The following is a 19,819-nucleotide window of genomic DNA, read 5'->3' as shown; positions in this document are numbered from 1 at the left end:
GAATTGGAGATGGCAGGCTTGGAAGGGCAGGCCTTTAATCCCAGCACTGAATTAGAGCACTGCAGAGGCAGGCCATGGATCTCTGTGAGTTGAGTCTGGCCTGGTTACATAGCAAGTTCTGGGGGGGGGGGGAATTAAAGAGGCAGGGTGTGGATGTACTCAGTGGATAGAATGCTTGCAAGCAAAAGGCTACAGGTTTGGGCCAGAGTTGACTCTGTAGATAAAGATATTGACATGTCAGTTCAGTTCCCAATCCTACATGGTAGTAGTACCAACTCCTACAAGTTGTCCTGACCCCCATACATGCACCATTGTACATGTGAGTAAATATTATATAAATGAAAAGCTTTAGGTCCAATCCCCAAATAAAGCATAAACCAGGTGTGGCGTTTACAATCATAATCTTAACAATCCGGAGGCAGGGCTATATCAGAAATTCGCAGTACAATAAGAATCTGGGCATAGGAATACAACTCAGTCATGCAGCTGTTCCCCACAACATGAAAGGTCAATTCCAACCACTAAATTAAACAAGGAAGCCAGCCTGGTGTAAGGCACACTTTAATCCAGGTGGATTTTTGACTGAGGCCAGTCTGGTCTAATGAGTTCTACAACAGCCAGGTCTATATGGAATTCCTGTCTCAAAAAGAGAGAGAGAGAGAGAGAGAGAGAGAGAGAGAGAGAGAGGGAGGGAGGGAGGGAGGGAGGGAGGGAGAGAGAGAGAGAGAGAGAGAGAGAGAGAGAGAGAGAGAAAGGAGGGAGGGAGAGATTGAGAGAGAGATTGAGAAAGAGAGAAAAAAGGAGAAGAGGGGAGGGGAGGGGAAGGGAGGGGAGGGGAGGGGAGGGGAGGGGAGGGGAGGGGAGGGGAGGGGAGGGGAGGGGAGGGGAGGGGAGGGGAGGGGAGGGGAGGGGAGGGGGAGAGAAGAGGTCAGCCATAGATGCATGAGCCTGTGACTCCAGCACAGGGACTGGCAGACCTATAGGAGCCCTCTGGCTAACAGTCCTAGGTCTAGGTGAACCATCAAGCTTCTGGTTCCATGAAAGCCTTGTCAAGTGAATAAGAGCAAGATACACAGACACCTGACGTTTAACCACAGCCTCATTTGTAGACACAGTTCATTGACCACAAAAAAATTAAAGAGGTTCAGCAGTGGGGTTCAGTTGTGCTGTAGCCTAGGGACAGAGTCAGGAGCTCATTTCAACCCAGTCTGATGGCTCAGTACCTGATGTCCCTCTTTAGATGATTCGGGATGGGGATTGCATCCTTCAGTGGTCTGGGGTGTTTAATATTGTCATAAAAGCTTGGGGTTTTTCCTGCTAGAGTTTATTGTCTACTCATCCATATATTCCTGGTTCAATTTGCTAAGCTCATAGGTAGCATTTTACGAGTATAAATACATGACTTAGCAGTGTCTGTCATAGAAATACTGGGTGCTGGCTGCCTCAACTAGACATTCAGTCTCATCAGTACAAATCAATTTTTAAATTATTTTAGAGTTACATGTCTGAGTGTTTCACCTACATGTATGTCTATGCACTACATGCATGCCTCATGCACCCCATAAGTAGTTCTGGATGACTGTGAACCACCATGTAAATGAGGGGAATCAAACCCAGGTACTCTACAAAAGCATCAAGTGCTCTCAACTGATAAGCCATCTCTCTAGCCCCACAAAAACTGCTACTATATAAAATACTGGGTTTGACTAGAAAGATGAGAGGTATAGCCACATGTTAAAGGAACTACAGGGAACCAGGTCTGGTGCTATAAGCCTATACTCAGCACTCAGAAGATCAAAGTAGAAGAACCAGCAAATAGCATAAAACAAGTTTGTTCCTAGCAGTCACAGGATTTGAATCATCCAGGTAGGACAGATGGTCCCATTTTTTACTACAAAAATCAAAAAAACACCAGGCTGGAGGAATGCCCTTTTGTACCTGCCCAACCAGAACCCACTCCCATGACTTCTGTCAATGTGTCCCACATTCCCTATGTCAAATACTCTCACTTGTTTGCACTCTAGCATCAACTTTCTCTTCTCACTCGCAAGAACTGCAGTCTAAAAGCATGTGTTGTGCATACTCTGACCAGACACATCCCAGTGTCCACAAGAGAGCTTAAATCTGTATCTCATTAGGTAGGAGTCTAACAAGTCCTAATACATTGTAGAGATATCATAACACATATTCTCCAGAACAAATAGCATAAAACAAGACTTGTTCTTGCTCCCCAGTAGTCCGATCCACATCTACAAACACAATATGAGGCTGAGAAATGGCCTCAAACTCCAGACCACTGTGATGACTACAGCTTGGGATAAAGCGTATCTTTGACTGTTGGGATTTCTGCTTGACAACGTTATATGCCAGCTCCCTCAGGATAGGCATGGAGATATAGTTCCCATGGAAATTAAACTTGGTGAGCTGTGTACAGCATCTCAGAGCAGGTAGGATGGCACTGAGTTGAGAGTCCATCATTTGACAGCCCTCCAAATCCAGGGATGTTAGGGTAGATGCAGATTTTAGTAACAGAACTCGAAGGGGCTCTGGGCTCAAATGGGTCAGTTTGACCCATTTCAAATTCAGGTGTTTTAGCTGACTTGTGCACTGGAACTCAGATATATGGAACCAGTCTGATTTTGAGAGATTACAATCAATCACAGACAGGGTCTCTAAGGGTGTCTTCAGCCACCTATAAAAAAAAAAGGAAACAAGAAGACATTTCTGGGAATATGCATCTGGTTCAAGATCTTTCTAATCACAATACCCATGATATTCTAAACTAGACTCTGCACATTCAAATCTATACTGAGGCCTGTCACCATCACTATAGGAACAGCTCAATCCAAGACTACAAGTCCCTTTTACACCTGAAAGACCAACCTAGGCATAATGTCCCATTTCCCATCCGCTCATTGACCTCTGCTTGAGGTCAAACCAACAACGGATATGGCAGTACACACCTGTGATATGATACCACTAGGGACCAGACACAGGAGGATTATGGGAAGTACAAGCCAATCTTACTCCCAATCTGTACTACATGTGATGACCTCATCTCAAAAACTAGCCTGTCTTTGATGGGAACTGTGCAGGTGTGCAGTACAGCCCTCTTCAATGCCTTCCTTTTCCCTTTTCCAATTTCCCTTAGACACTTGCTAAAAAAGAACTAAGAACCCATTCTCACTTGATCTCATTACTGAGAAGGCTTCCTAGCATGGTACACCCTTTCCAAGCCATCAACTCCAGCTTGACCCTACTCCTTTGTATTAGTGGCTATGTGACCACCTCTCTCTGGGACAGCAGACACAAAACAATGCCCTGATACTCTAATGCCTCGGTAATGTCAATCTCCCAGTAGCTGCAGAGAGCTCATGCCCACTAATGTCTAAATGCCAAGGCTTCGCTTTACTCTAATGAGAAACCTGACCACCCCTCCTTACCAGAATAGCTCATCCAGATGACCCTCTAGGAAGAAGACAGTATCCAGATGCAGGATCTGGAGGCATTTCAGTTTGAGGAACTGAGACGTGAACTGGGTAATAACCTGCTGCTTCTCCACCGGGGTCATCGAGAAGGTCTGCCAGAGGTGAGAGAGGATGAGGCAGCGCAGGTTCCTCATGCGACCCAAGTAAGGGGCGAAGTTAAGCAGGCAGACAGGATTACTGATGCAGTACATACGCAGCTCCTGGACAGAGTCCAGATCCAAAATCTCCAAAAGTTTTCTGTGGTAATACATGGACATAGCCCAGATCTGCAGCTTGCAACAGCACAAACTCACCAAACCATTCCTGTTATCCACCCACTGAACGAGGAAGGACTCTGTGGAATCTAGTGGGCTTTCCTTGAGGACCAAGTCTACCAGCACCTTCACTGGCTGTTTCACCTCTGTTCCCGAATGGCCCACCACTGCTGGATTCTCACTGCAGCCAGCAGTCCCAAACACAGGCAACCTGTTCCACAGCTTCAAAGGCATAACCCGTAAATCCAGCACTTGCAGCTTGCACCTGCTGTGGGTGAAACAGAAGAGTCTCAGCACCTAGGCATTTACCACATTCTGACTCTCATGCCCTTGTCCATGAATCCAGTCCAGTCCCCATGGGAAACAGGGGCAGAGTACTTCAGCCACTGCTGATAAACCCTGCACACTCCACAGTCCTTTCCCAGATGGCTCAGCAATGGCCAAAAAGCCCCTGTAGCTCTCCAAGCTGGGGCCATCAAAAGCCTCCCTTCCATCCTTGTCTACCTTGTCTCCCCCATTCAACCTGACCCCAACTGTCTCTGCTTGTATTCCCTTCTGGGTTTCACTCACCTGTGGGGAACTTTCTGGGAAAGCAAGGCATCAAGCCCATACAGGATAATCTCTAAGATTCTCCTGTAGGCAGTCTTCCTACTGATCATGGCCCCCAGAGGAAGACAGGGGAAGGGCCACGCCTGCACCATCGCCTTTATGATCCCAACATATCTATTTCTGCAGGCCTTTTTGAACAGTGATGGGAAGAAAAGTGAGGGTATGTCATCCAGAGCAGAGATAGCCAAGTCCTGGTTCTTCAGGAGGCTGTTCTCTGCCAGTTCCTGGAGTGTGGGTGGAGTCTTGCAGCTCATCCTGATGGATCTTCAGGAAGGATTCCTGGGGCAACATTTAGAAAAAAGATAAGTGCTGAGACTCACCTCACCCGAGACAGGAGCTAGGTCAGGGTCACAGTCACTGTTCCAAGAGTGACAGAGACCTCAATCTAGTTCCTTCTACTCTGTGCTACACTGACCACAACACCATCCCACTCCCTGTTGGCCCCAGGACTATGGTCTCAAATATCCACTGCCACAGTACATCTTATTACCACCCATTTCCAGTTTAGGCAATGGATTCCACTCCCAGCAGGAACTGAGTCCTGTGCATCCTAGAAGTTAAACTCCAGCTCTCTGAAGGAAATGTGTCATTCAAGATCCTGTATGGCAGCAGGTGGTAGGGATGGCAGATGCCACCCCAGCACTGAGGAGGCAGAGATATACATTCAGTTGGGGGTCAGCTTTGGGAGCATGGGGTCGGGGAAATAGCAATAACTATTAGAAAGAAGGAAATATTTGAGTAAATGTTTATTCTGTAGCACTTAGCACTGAACATGAGTATCATACATGTTAGGGCATTTTTACTAATGAGCCACTATCACTAAACTTCAAACATTTTATCACTTGTTATGTTGTTTGTTTTGGTTTTTTCTTTCTTTGTTTGTTTGTAGACATGGTTTCCCAACCTGACCTGAAACTCACTCTGTAGTCCACTAGGCTGGCCTTGAACTCAGAGATCCTCCTGTCTCTGCTTCCCAAGTGCTGGGGTTAAAGGTATTCACCATCACACCTGACTAAAAACTTTAAATGCCAAGGGTTGAATTTCTGTAGGAGAAAAGTTTCTTCTAAGTCTAGAGCGGTGACTCACATTATCATCAGAACACTCAAAACTAAGGTAGAGGGATCTACATAAGTTCCAGGCTGCCCAGTGTGTTGGCACAGGACAGCCATGGTGGATATACACAGAAACCCTGCCTCAAAAAAACCCCAAACCAACCTCCACCCACCTCCCCAAAGGGCATTTGGCACTATGCCCACTTTTAAAAAGTCTGTCTACAACTCATTAAAACCCTATGCCATCTAACCTGGTCTGCCTAGTAAATTGAGAGAATATGAATAAATATCTACCCATCTCAGACAGTACTCCAACAAGAAATCAAAGTCATGAGTGACTCTACCCAAGTTTGGCTTACTATAGACCAGGCTGGCCCTTTGCCTCTTGAGTGCTGGAGCCACCACCACCCACCCAGCTTTGCACAGCAATTCTCAAACCTTCCTAATGCTGGGACCCCACACACACACACACCCACACCCTTAAAAGCATTTCACTACTACTTCGTAAATGTAATGAATCTAACGCAGGATGTGACCCACCCATCTAGGCCAGATGCCCAGATGACTGCCTAAGGGCCCAGCCTACCCCCATCCTCTCGGAAGGCCCGATCTAGTGAGGAACTTCGAATTAAAACGGTTGTTAGCCTTGGGGGGGGGTGGGGGTGGCAAAGTTCAAAAGAAGCAATCTCTGACTGGGGGGGGAAGCAACCTGGCTGATGGAATGCATTGATAAACAAGGTGTGCGAGCACACACTCCTAATCCTAGCCACACTCAAGTTATTCTTCAGTCAGTCACACAGGCTCGATAACTCGGCACTTAATCCTAGCATGCCGGAAGTGTTTGAAGCCCGAAACGACGCACTGATTTCCTGGCGGGCCCTGGGGCCCTCACAGACGAAGGCCTACTTCAAAAAAAAGCAGAGTGAGAAAGAACGGCCTTATCCTGTCAGCGCACCCGTTAGTCAAGTCTCCCCGACGTGTCTGGAAGAGCACGGGGTGATGGCACGGAGTGGGGCGTTTATTTTGTTGTTTTTTTTTTTTTTTTTACCAAGGGTTGAAGCGATCCTCCGGCCTCGCCCGCTGCTGCTGCTACTGAGGGACAAAATGGCTTACCAGAGATGGACAGAAGCAAGATGTCTCCGAGCCGCCCCGGAGCCCTCCGGTCCCTCTGTCTCCCCCGCTGGCCTCAAACTCACAGAGACCTGACAGGAAGCGCTCGCTCTCGTGGCCGCCGAAGCTTTAACACAACGTTCTGCTCCCACGCCGCTGAAATAAGCTCGGGCCCCGCCCCCCATACAAGCCGCCACTTGATTGGACGTCTCAGGCTCCGCCCACTTTCACGGGATTTCGCCCCCCCACTCCTCCAACGCTTTTTTGAATCTAGAGCCGGATGTGGAGGGAGACTTACAGCGTTGGCCAGGAGGCTGAGGCAGGTGCATCTCTGTGACTTTAGGCCCGGCCTTTCTTCGCTAACTAAATATCGATTTCCCAGGCTCTGGCTAAGACTACTGGATGAGTCCATGTTTGAAAATAAGGCGGGGGCGGTAGGGGGGATTGCTGCGTTGGTGCTGGTATCCATCTTTAATTCCAGCACTCAGGAGGCAGAGGCAGGAGGATCCCTAACTTTCGGCCCAGTATTGTGTCTAACTAAATATCGACTTCCAGGCTCCAACCAAGGCTACTGGATAAGACCCTGCCTTAAAAAATAATAATAAAATTAAGCCGCAGTGGTGGCACCCGCCTTTAATCCCAGCACTTGGGAGGCAGAGGCAGGTGGATTTCTGAATTCGAGGCCAGCCTAGTCTACAGAGTGAGTTCCAGGACAGCCAGGGCTATACGGAGAAACCCTGTCTCCAAAAAAAAAAAAAAAAAAAAAAAAAAAACCGAAAAGAAAAAAGAAATTAAAGTGTGGCTATGGTATTGCCCACCTTTAATTCTTCACTCAAAAGGCAGAGGCAGGAGGATTTCTGACTTTAGGCCCAGCATTTTCTTAATTAAATATTAAATTCCAGGCCCTGAGGCCCTGGCCAAGACTACTGGATGAAACACACACACACACACACACACACACACACACACACACAAAGGGCGGGACTGTAGTAGTGCGTACCTTTAATTCCAACACTCAGGAGGCAGAGGCAGAAGAATCTCTGTGACTTTAGGCCCGGGATAACTAAATATTGACTTCCAGGCTCCAACCTAGACTACTTGATGTACTTGATGAGACCCTGCCTATAAAAGAGAGGGAGGGAGGGAGGAAGAGAGGGGGAGGAGGGGAGGAGGAGGAAGAAGAGGAAGAAGAGAAAAAAAGAGAAGATGGGGCTGTGGTTATGCACTCTGGAGGCAGAGGCAGGAGGTTAGGATGAGTTTGGGGCAATCCAGGTCTCTACACAGCAAGGCCTAGAACAATATAAAGGCACTCTGATACACACACACACACACACACACACACACACACACACACACAAAGTGAGTCTGATCTGTGTTCTCCCCACAAGGGAAGAATTAAGATGGGGTTAAAGTCAAGGCTCAATCATGGATTCACCCCACAAACAGATTTTTCAATATGTTGACTGCAACAGTTGGGAAGAAAGATAGCAAAGGGTTAGTCTATTTCACAGAAAAATAAAAAGTAGCCGGGCATAGTGGGCACAAACCACCCTGCTACATAGAAGGAAAAAAATCTGGAGTTCCAGGACAGGCTGAGCTACAATAGTAACAGTCCAGCCTGGGCTACATGAGACCCTCAAATAAAAAAAAATTAAAAAAAAACAACTGATACGTGGCATTTTTCTTGCAGAATTCTTTAACCACTTTAAGATAGTAAAGATAAAAACCAGATTCTCTCCAGAAAAAAAACAAAAAAACATTAGTAACTTACATACCCAGTGTCACCTGTGGGGGTTTTTCTCTTTTATTTTGTCTTCCTGAAACAAGGCTTTGTTATATGTAACCCAGGTTGATCCAGAACATGTAGACTAGGCTAGCCCATAGAAGTGATCCTATTGTTTCAGCCTGTCCAGTATTGACTCCCAGAACAAAACATCACAGCTGGTAAGCCACAGTATAGGAGACTCGCATCGCCATGCCTGGCTTTGAGATGCTGGGTGTCAAACTCATGGCGCCCTTCCCACAGGCTAGGTGAGTACTCTACCAACTGAGGTACACCCCCAGCCTCAAGATGGGGGGCTTCATGGAAGGACAGAGGTGTAAGGCAAAATTTGCCCAAAGATATTAGAAGCCTTAGTAGTTGTGAAAGGGCAGCTTAAACCCAACTTGCTCCTTCCAGGCAGAGAATGCCTTGGTTTTCCCAGAAAGTAGGGTGTGTTTCAGATGAGATCAGCTCAGTTACAGGCTTGGGGGTCAGAGGAGAAGACAGAGAGCAAGTCACTAGGGCTAGATAGAGAACATCCCTGAGGACCAGACCACGGGTTCAGGTGTATGTTTGTTTAGGTTTTTTTTGTTTTTGGTTTTTTTGGGTTTTTTTTTTTTTTTTTGGTTTTTTTTTTTTTTTTTGGAGACACTAAGCTAACAACCTTGACTGTACTGGAACTAGCTTTGTAGATCGGACTGGCCTCAAACTCATGGAGATCCCTCTGCCTCTGCCTCTGCCTCTGCCTCTGCCTCTGCCTCTGCCTCTGCCTCTGCCTCTGCCTCTGCCTCTGCCTCTGCCTCTGCCTCTGCCTCTGCCTCTGCCTCTGCCTCTGCCTCTGCCTCTGCCTCTGCCCCCCTGACCCCCTGACCCCTGCCCCCTGCCCTCTGCCTCCCTGGGAATTAAAGGCATGTAAAGGTGTGGGCCACCATACCCAGCAAACAACAAGGTCAGACATGGTGGTACTCACCTTTTCTCTTGTTTTTATTTTTTTCATGTCCAAGTCTTAAAGTCACTGAGGGTACAAGCTGTACCTCCTCAACATGGAAGAGTCAGGCAGCAGAGCCTGTGTCCCTGCCCCTGTCCTGTGGTGTTGATCTGTGTGTGCCTTCACAGTAAGGGCTCTTTCTAGGCAACCAAGAGCTCAAGTCAGCACCCTCAGACCTGGGCCTGTAAGAGCCTCACCTCACAGAGTCGTGGTGCATGCCTTTAATCAAAGTGCTCAGGAGGCAACGGAGGCAGATCTCTGAGTTCGAGATCAGCCAGCCATTCAGGAGCCAGGACAGACATATGCAGGGGAAAATATAAAAAGCCAACTCAGGAAAGTGCTTGGGGCTGAGGTGTACCTGAGAGGTCGGGAGCTTGCTTTGAATCACCTAGTAAGCAACTGGGGATGTGGCTTAGGGGTGGAGGCCTTAGATGGATCCCCAGAGCTACAAAGGAAAAGGAAAGAAAAGTGAAAAAGATTATCTATAAACTTTCTTTTTTAAATTATTACCTTAAGGCAGAGGCAGGTGAATATTTGTGAGGTTCAAGGCCAGCCCGGTGTACATACTTAGTTCCAGGAGAGCCAGGGCTATATAGTAAGATCCTGTTTCAAAAAGGGGGGAGGGGAGATTCAAAGAGCACTTGGCTGTTCTTCCAGAGAAACCAGGTTCAATTCCCAGCACCCAATATAGCAGCTTATAATCATATGTAATGCCGGTTCCTTTTATGGTCTCTGTGGACACACAGACAGAAACATCTATACAAAGAAAAATAAATAAAAATTTAAAAATAAGAATGTTATTTTATGCAATGATGTTTCACCTGTATGTATATATGTGTGCCCTGGGCTTGCCTGGTGCCCTTGGAGGTCATAAGAATGTGTCAGGTGCCCTGGAACTGGACTTAGGAATGATGGTAGGTGCTGGGACTCAAACCTAGGTCCTGTGCAAGAACAAGTGGTTTTTTTGTTTGTTTGTTTGTTTTTTGTTTTTTGTTTTTGAGAAAACAGACCCAAAATGTTAAGATTTTATTTACAAAGCTTTTCCATGTTGTACAGAAAGTAAAAACGTTGTTACAATCACAGTGTAACTGGCAACCAGGATGGTCAACTCACCAATCACAGCTGTCACGATACAGCAAGAGTCTTACACGAAAACCTAACAACGTTTACAATTTTGTTGGGGCGAAGTCCCCAGGCTTGGTGGTGGATTACCAAGGGGCTAACGGAGGAAGGCGGAATGTCGCGGGAACTATTCTTTGGCTCTTTGGGTGGGGGTGTCCTGGGGCTTGTATCACAGCTACCTTTTTAAAACAGCTACCAAATCCATGAGCAGTCCAACCAATACTCAACAGTTCTGTTTCTTGCAGGTTGTTTCGGGTCTTAATCATCGTCTCCTTCGTCATCTGTTTCTCTCTCTTTTCACCCTTCCCACTTTCTTCCTCCTCTTCATCCTCATCTTCTTCATCTTCATCAACTTCCCCATCGTGTCCAAATTCTTCCTCCTCCCCACTGACTTCATCTTCATCATCTTCTCCTTCTACATCCTCATCTTCATCCTCTTCATCTTCATCTTCTTCTTCCTCACCATCCTCATCTTCCTCTTTCTCTTCATCTTCTCCTTCTTCATCCTCTTCCTCTTTGTCCACACCATCCACCTCCACATCTGAGTCGGGGGCTTCCTGGTCCTCTCGGTCATAGCCATCCAGATAGGACAGCTGGGGCAGGAGCCTGAAGACAGTTTCTCGGTAATCACTCTGGTTAGTGACCTCACAGCCAAACAGATCCAGGCTTTTCAGACAATCCAACCTTTTCAACGGCTCCAAGGTGCTGATATCTTTCAGGTTATTTCCACTTGGGTTCAGATGTGTGAGGCTTGGAAGTTCTTCTGCTAGTCTGTCCAGACCTCCGAAGATTCTATTTTCACTGAGCTCAAGCTTCTTCAATTTAGGTAGCTTCGGGAGGTCTGAAACTGAAAACAAGCCTACACTTATTAAACTGAGGAACTCTAAGTTCACAAATTCATCTGTTAACCCCTCCATTTTTCCATCCATTGCTTTGCAATTGTCCAAGACAAGTTCTCGAACGGCTGCCGGGGTCCGGTTCCTCAGCTCCAGGTGGATCCTCCTCTTCATATCCATGTTCCCCTCGTCCCCCCTCTCCAAACTTAACTTTCCGCGGCGGGGGCGGAGGGGGGAGAGGCGACCCGGCCTGCGCGGCGAGGGCCGTCGGAGGGAGGCGGCTGGAGGAGGCGGCGGCATGGTCCCCGGGCGGCGTGCGGGCGAGCGGAGCCCCCGGAGCCAAGTTACTCGCAGGAGCGGAGAGAAACCATGGAGGGAAAAGGGGGCTGGAGCGCGGCTCTGGCTTCACTACCGCCGCCCCCGGCCAAGGCCCCGCACTGCGCTTAAACCGGCGACGCAACGCGGCGGCTGCTGGGCTCCACTAGGCCCTGCCAGAACAAGTGTTTTTAACCAATGAGCCAGCTCTGCAGGCCCCTCCTCACCCGTTTTCTGAGACCCTAAGAACTAGACATATAGACCAAGCTACCCTTGAAAGCCTAGAAATCTGCCTCTGCCTCTTCCCCCTGCCTGTTGGGATTAAAGCCCTGAGCCACCAAGTCCCCAGCCATGTCTTTGCTTGAGGCTGGGTCTCCTGAACTGCTGAGATTCACTAAGTGTGTACGAGAACCCATCTTCCTCCCCTTCCCGAGAGTAAAAAGTAAGACTGAGTACTCAGCCAGCACTAGTCAAAGCTTAGTGTAAAAATTCGTCCATAGGTGTGGAGGGTGGCATGTCTTTCATCACATTTGAGAGACAGATCTCTGTGAGTTCCGGGCCAGCCAAGGCTAAACAGTGAGACCCTGCCCCTTAAACAGACAAACAAATGTTTTTTTTTTTTAAATTCTTTTTTGTATGTTTATTTTTAACCTTATGTTTATGATGTTATGTTTATGGTGCCTATAAGCATTCCTTGTGTGTGTAATCCCTACAGAGGCCATATCCCCTGGCATTGTAGTTACATGGGGTTGTGAACTCCTGCTACATAAGTGCTGCGAATTGAACCCAGATCCTCTTCAAGAGAAACTAGTGCTACTAGTCATTGAGTCATAGCTCCAGTTTAAATTTAACATTATACATACATATATACACATATACCCACACACACATATATACATACATATATACACATATACACACACATATATATACATACATATATACACATATACACATATATACATACATATATGCACATACACACATATGTATACATACATATATACACATACACACACATATATACATACATATACACATATACACACACACATATATATACATACATATATACACGCATGCACACACATATATATACATATATACACATATAAACACACATATATATACATACATATATACACATATACACACACACATATATATACATATATACACATATACACACACACACACACACACACACACACACACACACACACACATATATATATATATTATCTGTTTAAAACCAGATACTTATCTCTGGCTGTCCTGGAACTCACTCTGTAGACCAGACTGACTTCAAACTCACAGAAATCTTTCTGCTTCTGCCTCTGAGTACTGGGATTAAAGTTGTGCACCACAACACTCAGCTACAAATTTCTTTTGTTGAAGTGGTGATGGTAGTGTGCATGTATGCGTGTATATGTGTCTCTGTGTGTGTGTGTGTGTTTGCTTTTTAGCTTTTGGAAACATTGTCATATAGACCAGGTTAACCTAGAATTCCATATTTAGGCTTGAATTCCATATTTAGACTTGAACGCCTGGTTCTCTTGCCTTTCCCTCCTGAGGTGGGGACTGCAGACCTGATCCACCAAGCCTGGATTGTACGGTACTGGGATCCAACCTAGGATCATACATGGAAGAAAGCACTATACCAACTGAGCTCCATTCCCAGCCCCTGGCTTTAACTTTCCTTTTTTTCTTTCTATCTTTTTTTAGACAGGCTCTTACTATGTAGCCCTGGCAAGCCTAATAGAGCAGGCTGCCTGAGACCCACCTTCCTCTGTCTCTTAAGTGCTGAGTCTAAGGATCTGTGCAACCACACTTAGGTAAAACTTCTTTCCTTTTCTTTCCTTTTCTTTCCTTCTCTTTCCTTCTCTTTCCTTCTCTTTCCTTCTCTTTCCTTCTCTTTCCTTCTCTTTCCTTCTCTTTCCTTCTCTTTCCTTCTCTTTCCTTCTCTTTCCTTCTCTTTCCTTCTCTTTCCTTCTCTTTCCTTCTCTTTCCTTCTCTTTCCTTCTCTTTCCTTCTCTTTCCTTCTCTTTCCTTCTCTTTCCTTCTCTTTCCTTCTCTTTCCTTCTCTTTCCTTCTCTTTCCTTCTCTTTCCTTCTCTTTCCTTCTCTTTCCTTCTCTTTCCTTCTCTTTCCTTCTCTTTCCTTCTCTTCTCTTCTCTTCTCTTCTCTTTTCTTTTTAAATGTATGGGTGTTTTGCCTGCATATATGTGTGTGGACCAGGAAAGGCCAGGAGAGGCCAGCCATAGGATCCCTTAGGGCTGAGTTACAGACACTTGTGCATCACCATGTGGGTGCTGGGAATCGAACCCGGGTCCTCTGGAAGAAGAGCAAGTGCTCTTAACCACTGAGCCATCTCTCCAGCCCCCTGGTGAAAGTTTCTTGGGGAGGAAAGATTTAGTTGTTATTATTTATTTATTTATTTATTTATTATCTATTTATTTATCTATTTTGGTGTTTGCCGTAGGCAAGACTTCATCTCAAGAAACAAATAATTGGAAAATCAAGCCACAGTTTTCCTCATCTATCTTCTTTCAGCTCGAGAAATCCTCCCCTGCCTCACATGCGTCAGCATCTCCAGCTCAGAATCGCCCTTCCCATATGTTCTGCATGCAGGAACTTATCTCGGTTCTCCCTGAATTGAGGTCTTAGAAGACCACTTGGGAAGCTGAGGGCTGAACTGGGCTAGGAAATGAACACAGAGCTACCCCACTAGAACGCCTGGTGGGTGAGCCAGAGCTGGAGAGGGTGGGCTGTGATTTCCTCCATAGGAAGTGTGTCTGAGGGCTGGTGAGATGGCTCAGCAGTTAGGAGCACTGACTGCTCTCCCAAAGGTCCTGAGTTCAAATCCCAGCAACCACATGGTGGCTCACAACCATCCACAATGAGATCTGGTACCCTCTTTTGGGTGTGGCTGAAGACAGTGACAGTGTACTCATATAAAATAAATAAATATTTTTTTATTTTATGTTAAAATATTTTTATATTTTAAAATTTTTTATTAGGTATTTTCCTCATTTACATTTCCAATGCTATCCCAAAAGTCCCCCATACCCACCCACCCCCACTCACCTGCCCACCCACTCCCCCTTTTTGGCCCTGGCGTTCCCCTGTACTGGGGCATATAAAGTTTGCAAGTCCAATGGGCCTCTCTTTCCCGTGATGGCCGACTAGGCCATCTTTTGATACATATGCAGCTAGAGACAAGAGCTCCAGGGTACTGGTTAGTTCATATTGTTGTTCCACCTACAGGGTTGCAGTTCCCTTTAGCTCCTTGGGTACTTTCTCTAGCTCCTCCATTGGGGGCCCTGTGATCCATCCAATAGCTGACTGTGAGCATCCACTTCTGTGTTTGCTAGGCCCCGGCATAGTCTCACAAGAGACAGCTATATCTGGGTAAATATTTTTTTTAAAAAAATGCTTTCTTTAGAAAAAAAGGGGGGGTGTGTCTGAGCTAAAGAATGGGAAATAAAAGGGGGCACAGAAGAAAGGGGGGGCTCACACCTGCACTGTACTCAGCGGTGTTGAAAAGGCACTGTCCAACCTATTTCTCTAAGGGTGCGCTCATGAGAAATGACTGACACTGCGCTTGGTGAGGGACAGTCGGGAAGCATTATGAATTAGGGACAAAGGCTGAAGTGAGGCAGAGGTCAGTGGTGGTGGCAGCCCCCCAAGCCTCAGGGTGATATATGTGGTCACTTGTCAGCGTTGATGGTCATGGAGCGGGTCATGAATGGGCTACTGGTTTCACCCAGTCCCTAATCCATGCACATTTTGGGGTGACACATTTGATGCGATCAGTTCCTTGAATCATCCAGGACCTGCTGAGGATGAGCTGGGTTGGGGGGTATGCTCAGTCATCCCCTGGGACTGGAAGCTGGGAGTTGAAAAGGGAAGACATGCAGATGAAGAAGGAGCTCAGTGATTGAGAGCACTGGCTGTGACTCCAGAGGACCCAGGTTCAAGTGCTGTGACTCCAGTTCCAGGCGACGCCACTCTCTTTACATCTAAAGAAGTTAACAGGAGACAGGGTCTCTTCAAGTTTTCTAGGCTAGCTTGAACTTAACCCTGAAACATGCAGCCCTCTTTCCCCAGTCTCCCAGGTAAGCCTGCGCCACCTCGCCAGCTGATCTGACTAATATGTAAAAGTAACTTTTATTCTCCTGTAGTAATTGTCATCTCAGGGGCCTATTGCCTCTGGCTGCTAACCTAGACCTAGTCCTGGAAGCTTCTAGCCTCATACAATGTTAACTAGGCCTAGAACGTTTTTGACCTCCAAGACTTACTGCTGAATAAGCTCAACCTTTCTTTCTTTCTTTCTTTCTTTTCTTTCTTTCTTTCTTTCTTTCTTTCTTTCTTTCTTTCTTTCTTTCTTTCTTTCTTTCAGTTTTTTGAGACAGGGTTTCTCTGTATAGCCCTGGCTGTCCTGGAACTCACTTTGTAGACCAGGCTGGCCTCGAACTCAGAAATCCACCTGCCTCTGCCTCCCAAGTGCTGAGATTAAAAGTGTGTGCCACCACCACCCAGCTAAGCTCACCCTTTCTTGTTCTTTCTGAGTTCTGGCTGGCTGGTTCAACTCAGCCGTTCTGGCTCAAACTCCTCTCCAAACTGACTAATTCAATCTAACTCAACTCTACCTTTACCTCCAGTGAAGCCAAGATTTAAAATTAGAAAAGGAAAGGGAAAAGAGAAAAGAAGGAAAGGAAAGGAAAGGAAAGGAAAGGAAAGGAAAGGAAAGGAAAGGAAAGGAAAGGAAAGGAAAGGAAAGGAAAGAGAAAAATCTAGGCTGTAGGCTTCGCTTGCCACCTGCTGGACAGAGCACAGGGCCTGAGTTTTTACTGACACCATTATTTTTCATGGTAGCTTTTATGTTGTATGGGGCTTGGGTTTTTAAGCCAGGGACAATTTGAGCGTTAAAGGGAAATTCAAGGGCAGGCAAGCTGCAAACCTCAGCAGTTCCTAGAAAAGAAGTGTGAAGGGGAGGAGAGAGAGAATCCCGTGTCGCTTGAGTTCTGCCACAGGACAGCAGACAGCTAGGTGGCAGGAAGAAGGGCTTTAGCAAGGGGTAAGGAAGCCCAAGCGTTCTGGGAAGAACAGAGAGCTGAGAGCAGAGGTAGACATACGAGAAGCCAGTCTTTGCTAAGTAACTCAGAAAATCAAGTCTTCCAGTGAACCAGTCATGCGGAGGCCCGTGACTATTGCTACAAGCCACGCGTGTTTGTTTGTTTGTTTGTTTGTTTGTTTGTTTGTTTGTTTGTTTGTTTAAAACAGTCTATGTAGTCCTGGCTGGCCTTGAATTCACTATGTAGATTTGAACTTACAAAGATATGCCTGCCTCCCAAATGCTGGTATTAAAGGCATGTACCACCATGCCCAGTTTTAAACAATCACTATTAAGAAATGTTTGAGTATAAATAGTCATGTTGCCATTTCTAGGAGTTAAAAAAAGATATGACTTTCCAGATGTGTTCAGTGGGCTCCAGGGACCCTGGCTTCCATCTACAGCACTACAAGTAAATAACAAACAAAAATAATTTAAAAGGTAATTTTTTAAATTTTTTAAATATATGCAAGTTTAAATGTTTATATGTTTAAACGTTTATATGTTTAAATATATGCAAGTGCATCATGGGCATGCAGTACCTACTGAGGCCAGGCATGGGCGCCAGATTCCCCCAAAACTGGAGTTAAAGGTGGTTGTGACCAACCAAGTAGATTCTGGGAACTGAGTTCTCTGTAAGAACATTCCAATTCTGGAAAGGAGTTCTTAGGAGGGGAAATAAGGGCCGTCAAAAGAGTCAAATCACCAGGGCCTGTAGCAGAGCAGAACCAGCTTCCATTCAACCCACAGCAATCTCTGGCGCATGAAACCTGCTACCAGAATCTGCCGGATCTTCCTGCTTTCTCCTCCCCGGTACTGGGATCACAGACACACATTGAAGTTCATGCTGGGAACCGAATCCAGGATTTAGTGCATACTAGGGGGTCACTCTGCCCCAGCTCAAAAATGTCATCTTCAAACTGACATTTGCTCCTGCACTTTACAGCCTTGTTCAACGAGGTAGGTACCCAGGCCTTAGCCTGGAGTCACCTAGTCTGCTGGCATTTGTTTGCCCTGAGAGCCAGGCATTCTGATCACTGTGTAGGACCTATAGAATCTTCCCCTTGTTTTAATTAATTGGACTGCCAGTGTCTCATCTAAATCCTCTCTGTACAAGATAAAACCAAGTATTGTGACTCCCAACTCCACTTCTTTTATATTCTGTGATGCTGAAGAGCAATCTATAGCCTCACAGGTGCTAGGCAAGAGCTCTGCCACTGAGCTACGTGCCTCAGTCTCACTTTTCTTAGTTCCAGAGATGCAGCCCCAGCAGATGTTAGGATTGCTTGTGAAGATCCTGGCAAGGCACTGATTTATATTCAGGAACATGAGACTACTGACCTAGTCTGCAGATTCTGGTAGCAGGGTCTGAGCCCTTTCTGAGATCCTGCCTTAGATAGATAGATAGATAGATAGATAGATAGATAGATAGATAGATAGATAGATAGATAGATAGATAGACAGACTGGAGAGCCGGCTCAACACTAGAGCATTAGTTGCTCTTGAAGACTTGAGTTCAATTTCTAGCACCTACATCCCCATCTTTTGTCCTCTGGAGACAGTGAACATATGTAGTTCACAGAAAGGCAGGTGCACGCCCGCATACACACAAACACACACATAAAATCAATTAATTAAAAAACTAAATCACCAAAAATAACATTTGAAAGGGCCAAGGGTACAGCCCAGACACAGAACACTTGTCTAGCATCCACAAAGCCCTGGCTTCCATTCTGTGCATCACAGGAAAGAGACACTTTAAGAAAACTGTGCACTGGGCGGTAATTGCTTCTCATTCCATCTTTCTTTAAACACATCCCTATTCATAAGAGGGTGCCAGCGAGCTTGTCTGAAAATTACCTTGCTGTCAAAACAGGCTATCCCCCACCTCCCGGCATTTAACATTGTGATCTGACTCTCTATCCCCAGCATCTCCATACAGACCAAAGGCTTCTGGGTGCGAAATAATCTATTAACTTCCCATCAAGAGCCAGGCTGAGCGCCAGCTCTCTTTCTGACAGGGAAATCTGTGGGAGCAGATTCATGACCTACTTTGATGTGGCCACAGAGAGAAGACTCAACCTTGTTAGAAATTCAAATCCATCTTTCCTCTGGAGAGAGACCATAGATGCTGCCCTGGTGCAGTGGCCCCTCCCACTTGGTGATCCTGAATAGTTTTCAGCATCTAATTGGCCAGAAAGGAGAGAGAGAGAGAGAGAGAGAGAGAGAGAGAGAGAGAGAGAGAGAGAGGAAGGAAGGAAGGAAGGAAGGAAGGAAGGAAGGAAGGAAGGAAGGAAGGAAGGAAGGAAGGAAGGAAAGAAAGAAAGGGAGTTTGGGGGATGGAGCTCAAGCAAAGAGCACCTGTCTAGAACATGCAAAGTCCTGGATCCATCCCCAGATCCACAAAATATAAAATAAAATTAGTTATCTCGCGCCCCAGGGAAAAAGAGAGGGTAGGGGAAGGAAGGGGGGAGATTAATTTCCAGGGGGTGCTGTTGGCAGACATCTTCATGGACACCCAAACATTTGTGGCACACACTCCCACAGACATACACATGTACACAGAAAATAAAAATAGATTAATTATTTTTATTTTATGTGTATGGGCATTTTTTTCTGCACATATATATGTGCCCACGTTCCCATGAAGGACAGAAGGGAACACTGGATGCCCTGGAACTGGAGTTAGATGGTTGTGAGCCACCACATGGGTCCTGGGAATCAAACCCGGGTCCTCTGGAAGAGCTGCCAATGTTTTTAAGCATCTCTCCAGCCCAATAAAAACAAGTCTTTAAAAACTGAAGCCTTGCTGTTTTTCACTTGTGTTGCTTCTGTCAGCAACGGAAATATGGTATTATCATTCATCTCCCAGGAAGCTTGCAGGATAATCTACATATCTATCCACCTTGTCAGCTCTGCATCCTTTGATGTAGCACAGGAAGGCCTCAGAGCTTGTGAGGCAGCCAAGGGCGACCTTGAGTTCCTTCCTCATCTCTCTACCTTCTCTTCCCAGTGCTGGGATTATAGGCCATGGCAGGGTTTGGGGGTTTGTGGGCTGTTTGTTTGTTTGTTTGTTTGTTTGTTTGAGACGGAGTCTTACTGGCTATGTAAAGCAGGTTGGTATCAATTCACCTACCTCAGCTTTCCACATGCTAGGAGTACCACCCA

At 46.2% G+C, this 19,819-nt stretch overlaps 1 protein-coding gene and 1 pseudogene across 1 annotated transcript; both read right to left on the bottom strand.

Moving 5' to 3' along the window:
• Window positions 1-1,240: 1,240 nt before the first annotated feature.
• Pramel1 (PRAME like 1) lies at window positions 1,241-6,619 on the bottom strand. The gene is made up of 4 exons (NM_031377.2): window positions 6,517-6,619; window positions 4,313-4,630; window positions 3,444-4,010; window positions 1,241-2,692 (listed from the first exon to the last, which is right to left on the bottom strand). Exons 2-4 carry the CDS (start codon window positions 4,603-4,605, stop codon window positions 2,176-2,178), a joined length of 1,377 nt encoding a protein of 458 aa, NP_113554.1. The 5' UTR covers window positions 4,606-4,630; window positions 6,517-6,619; the 3' UTR covers window positions 1,241-2,175.
• A 3,941-nt stretch (window positions 6,620-10,560) lies between these two features.
• Window positions 10,561-11,614, bottom strand: Anp32b-ps1 (annotated as a pseudogene).
• Between the last annotated feature and the right edge of the window lie 8,205 nt (window positions 11,615-19,819).

Source organism: Mus musculus, chromosome 4, assembly GCF_000001635.26.
Source record: "Mus musculus strain C57BL/6J chromosome 4, GRCm38.p6 C57BL/6J".
Classification (NCBI taxonomy): domain Eukaryota; kingdom Metazoa; phylum Chordata; class Mammalia; order Rodentia; family Muridae; genus Mus; species Mus musculus.
This window is presented reverse-complemented; position numbering and strand designations above follow the sequence as displayed.